General features: G+C 47.0%; 1 protein-coding gene across 3 annotated transcripts in view; it reads right to left on the bottom strand.

Annotated features, from left to right (window-relative positions):
• Positions 1-3,943, bottom strand: part of LOC105526762 (butyrophilin subfamily 2 member A1-like) — an 11,109-nt gene extending 7,166 nt beyond the window's left edge. For 2 of the 3 annotated variants that reach the window (XM_011962878.1, XM_011962879.1), the window contains exon 1: positions 3,332-3,416. In XM_011962878.1, coding sequence (XP_011818268.1) covers positions 3,332-3,416 — 85 coding nt within the window. Of the gene's footprint in view, positions 1-2,220; positions 2,569-3,331; positions 3,447-3,901 lie in introns of those variants that run through there. The other variant, XM_011962876.1, reaches the window with a different exon arrangement.
• Positions 3,944-4,144: the final 201 nt, after the last annotated feature.

Raw genomic sequence — 4,144 nt, 5'->3', positions numbered from 1 at the left:
ACAGAGTCTTGCTCTGTAGCACAGGCTAGAGTGAAATGGTAGGATCTCGGCTCACTGCAACCTAGGCCACCTGAGTTCAAGTGATTCTCTGGCTTCAGCCTACCAAGTAGCTGGGACTATAGGCGTGTGCCAGCACGGATGTATAATTTTTGTAGTTTTAATAGAGGAGGGGCTTCACCATGTTGGTCAGGCTCGTCTCGAGCTCCTGACCTCAGGTGACCCACCCGCCTTGGCCTCCCAAAGTGCTAGGGTTCCAGGCATGAATCACCGCACTGGGCCCAGGATCACTTTAATTTTTATCAAGAGAAAAAACTATTTGTACATTTAAAGGCTCAGTAGAATAAGAATTAAAGTAACTCAGCAAATTGGAAAACAAAGGTCTTCAAAACATTCCATGAGGTCCAATACAGGAAGCATGACAAAATAGATTTAAGGGCAAAATCAGCCACCAACCAACCTAACAAAGAGAATACAGTAAACAAACTGACAAAAAGTCCTACCTTGCCCAATTCAGAGTGGGAAGGCCAGGCCAGTGTCAGTTTTACAGGCAAAGAATGGCAGATTCCTGCCGCACAGAAACTATAACTGGTCAACCCTGGAGTGCTGTTATGAACACAGCGAGGATGTAGTATCAAGAAACCCTCCTTCCATGATACTGTGTTTTAATCAGATGCAAGGTTGCCTTTGTGTGTAGCAAAGATGGGGTCTCCTACCTGTTATGATTTGAGGCCCCCAGGGAAGGACCCAATTCCTTAGTCCGCACCTCCTCTGGTCTAATGGAGTGAAATGCTGCCACAGATTATCTTGCACCTGAAAGGCTTTTTCAGTCCTCAAATATATCTTTTTTTGACAGAGTCTTGCTCTGTCACCCAGGCTGAAGTGATGTGGTAAGATCTTGTCTCCCTGCAACCTCTGCCTCCTGGGTTCAAGCAATTCTCATGTCTCAGGTTCCCAAGAAGTTGAGATTACAGGCACACTCCACAAAGCCTGGCTAATGTTTTTATATTTTGCACCATGTTGGTCAGGCTTGCCTCGAACTCCTGGCCTCAAGAAATCCACCTGCCTCTGTCTCCCAAAGTGCTCGTATTACAGGTGTGAGCCACTGTGCCCAGCCCAAATATACGTTTTAAAGCATAATTTACTAACCCCAAAACTGAAGTAATCACTTAATGTCATGTTAACAAACTCCTAGAAATCCCAGTTTAAATGCATTTTTATGTTGAAGGCTTCCCTATTACCTCCCAGTGAACTTTGTAGTCTTTCTCTATGGAGTTAGCAGGAACTATGTATAGTTTTGCTTCTGTATTTCATGTTGCTTTAATGAAACCATCTGTCTACAATAAGTCACTCTCTCTGCCATCAGCATTTTGGGAAAGAAGAAGTCAGGGTTAATATTTATCAAGAAATAAGATTTGCCCAGCACTTTGGGAGGCCAAGACGGGCGAATCACGAGGTCAGGAGATCGAGACCATCCTGACTAACATGGTGTAACCCGTCTCTACTAAAAATACAAAAACTAGCCGGGCGAGGTGGTGGGCGCCTGTAGTCCCAGCTACTCGGGAGGCTGAGGCAGGAGAATGGCGTAAACCAAACCTGGGAGGTGGAGCTTGCAGTGAGCTGAGATCCGGCCACTGCACTCCAGTCCGGGGGACAAAGCAAGACTCCACCTCAAAAAAAAAAAAAAAGAAAAAAAGAAATAAGATTTGATATGTCGCCGTTCTCTGGGCAATCGTTTATTCCAGTTGTCTTGGAACAATTATTGACAGTGCCTCCTCTCACTCTCAGAAGTGCAATCTGGGAGGCAGAGGTTGCAGTGAGATGAGATCGTGCTAGCGAGGGTGCAACAGAGCAAGACTCTGTCTCAAAAAGAAAAAAAGAAGCAAAAGAAGTGCACAGTTCAATGCTAAGGCATGCATAAGGCTTTTCCTCTGAGAGTGACCATTTTCCCCTGCTCATGGCCTCAGCTGAATTTTGTGTGTGCTTCTCAAGAAGTGAAGCCCTTGGCTTAGCAGGACAAACCCACTCATGGGCCCTCGTGCAGGAGAAAGGATTTTTCCCTGGAATTCCGTTTCCGTAGGAAGAGTGTCCCTGTGGAATCTCCCTGTGGAAAAGGGATTCCAGACAAAAATTTGCTGGTTTGCAATGGGCATGAGGTTGGGAGAGAAACTTTCCCCAGAGTCACACTGTGCCAAAATAACAAAGCAAAATGAAGGGACGCACCTGCCACCATGAGTAGCAGGATGGCCTCATCGTAGGACCTGCCTTCTTGGAAGTAACAGCTGTAGGTGCCGTTCTCCTGGGCTGTGACGTTGTGTATGACCAGGGCCACGCTGCCCCTGCTGATGTCTTTGCTCACAAAGGTGGTTCTTCCTCGGTACTCCTCCATCTGCTCCTCTGTTCTCTCTCTCCCACCCTTATACACAAACACTGCGGGGGAGAACTGAGACCGGAACCACCGCACCTCCATGTCCTCAGCATTTTTCTCGGGTGACAGATGGCAGCGTAACATAGTGTTTTCTCCCACCATGGCCAGGATGGGATCAGTGGGCCCCACGACAGTAAACTGGGCTGTTCAACAAAGGGGTAGAGTCAGACAAAGACGTCAGCCATCACATTTCTAAGGCAGAATGGAAGCAGATATTCCAGGGATAAACATATTCTTTCCATGGTCGTAGGGTCTCTTTGGGCTGAGAAATCTGAGGACCAGTAGTCGTGGGTGTCAACAGCACCCCTGGGAGCAGTAACTATAAAATACACTTCTGTTTCCTGAAGGAAACCCTGTGGAGCCCGCCCTGAGCACCCTCTGCCACCCTGTGTCCTTGAGGGGTTTTTCCTCCATTCCCCAATCTTGCGCTGTGCCTGAGTGTAGTGTAAACTTGAGCCATGCAATAGGGCACTTATCCACTAGCTAGTTCCAGGTGAAATTAGTTGTAAGTGTAAAATATACACAGGATTATTAAGATTTAAAATTTCAAAATATTGACTATCTCATTGGTAATATGGTGTATTAACTAAGTATTTAAATATTCATGTTTGATTATTTCGGGCAAAACAAAATATAGTGTACAAACTTATTTCATGTTTCTTTTTACTTTTTAAAATAAAAGGTAAAATTTAATTTTTTAAAAAAACTTGCAATTGTACATGCACTTGGCCTCTGTGCCTCACTGTATTTCTTTTGGACAGTGCTGGTGTAAATTCAGTGAACATGTTCAAAATGAAAGGATAAGTCAAGAACTCCACAGTCCTTCTTTCTTTCTTTCCCTTTGCAGACTACATAGTTGACGTTCCTTTCTGAGAGGTGACAGCAGCAAGTGGCACACATCCCTACCTGAGACCAGTGCACACAGGCTGAGGAGTAGGAAGAGGAGGAGGGAGGCTGGCAGGGAGAAGTGCAGGGCAGCAGCTGGTTCCATGAGCACCCAGGGCAGGCAGGGACGGGAGGCCTAGGGTTACAGAGGAGAATCAGCCTAGGAGTCTTGGCACCTCAGCGCTGGTTGGGCCCAACTTCTCCTGTTACTCAAGTAGGTCTCATCAGTGCCCCAACCTCATGGAGTCCCCTGCATCCAAAGGCTGATGTATCTCCCGAGAGAGAGATTCCTTAAACATTCCATGAAGTAAGCCATCAATGCAAAGATCAATGGGCACTTTTCCGCCCTCCTCGGCTCGCTTCTCTGGCCAGAGTCCGGTTTCTTCAGTTGTCGCTAGATTCTATTACACCCTCCTCCCTTCACTTCCTCCTCCCCGAGACCCAGGCCAGGTCACCCGAGGCTGAGCCAGGCCAGGCTGCACCTACCCACCAGTGGGCTTCCCCTCTCCCAGAACCCCATCTCGTGTCCACAGGAGATACTTCTTCCCCCACCTCCTGTGCCCACCCTGGAGCCTCCTCTCCCTTTCCTACCTTCGAGAATTGACGTTGCATTTTCTTTTCTCCTCTGGTTCTCAAATTAAGGGAGGAGACCACCCCTCATATTGTATTATGCCCAATTTCTGCCTCCAAAGAAAGAGCAAGTAAAAACTAAAAGGCAGAAATGCAATCCAGAGTCAGACAGCTCAGTGCCGCACCCTGGGCCTGGTAGTTAAAGATTAACCCCTGACCTAACGGTTATATTATCTATAGATTCCAGAGGTTGTATGGAAAAGC

This window comes from Colobus angolensis, unplaced genomic scaffold, assembly GCF_000951035.1.
Source record: "Colobus angolensis palliatus isolate OR3802 unplaced genomic scaffold, Cang.pa_1.0 Scaffold6, whole genome shotgun sequence".
NCBI lineage: Eukaryota > Metazoa > Chordata > Mammalia > Primates > Cercopithecidae > Colobus > Colobus angolensis.
This window is presented reverse-complemented; position numbering and strand designations above follow the sequence as displayed.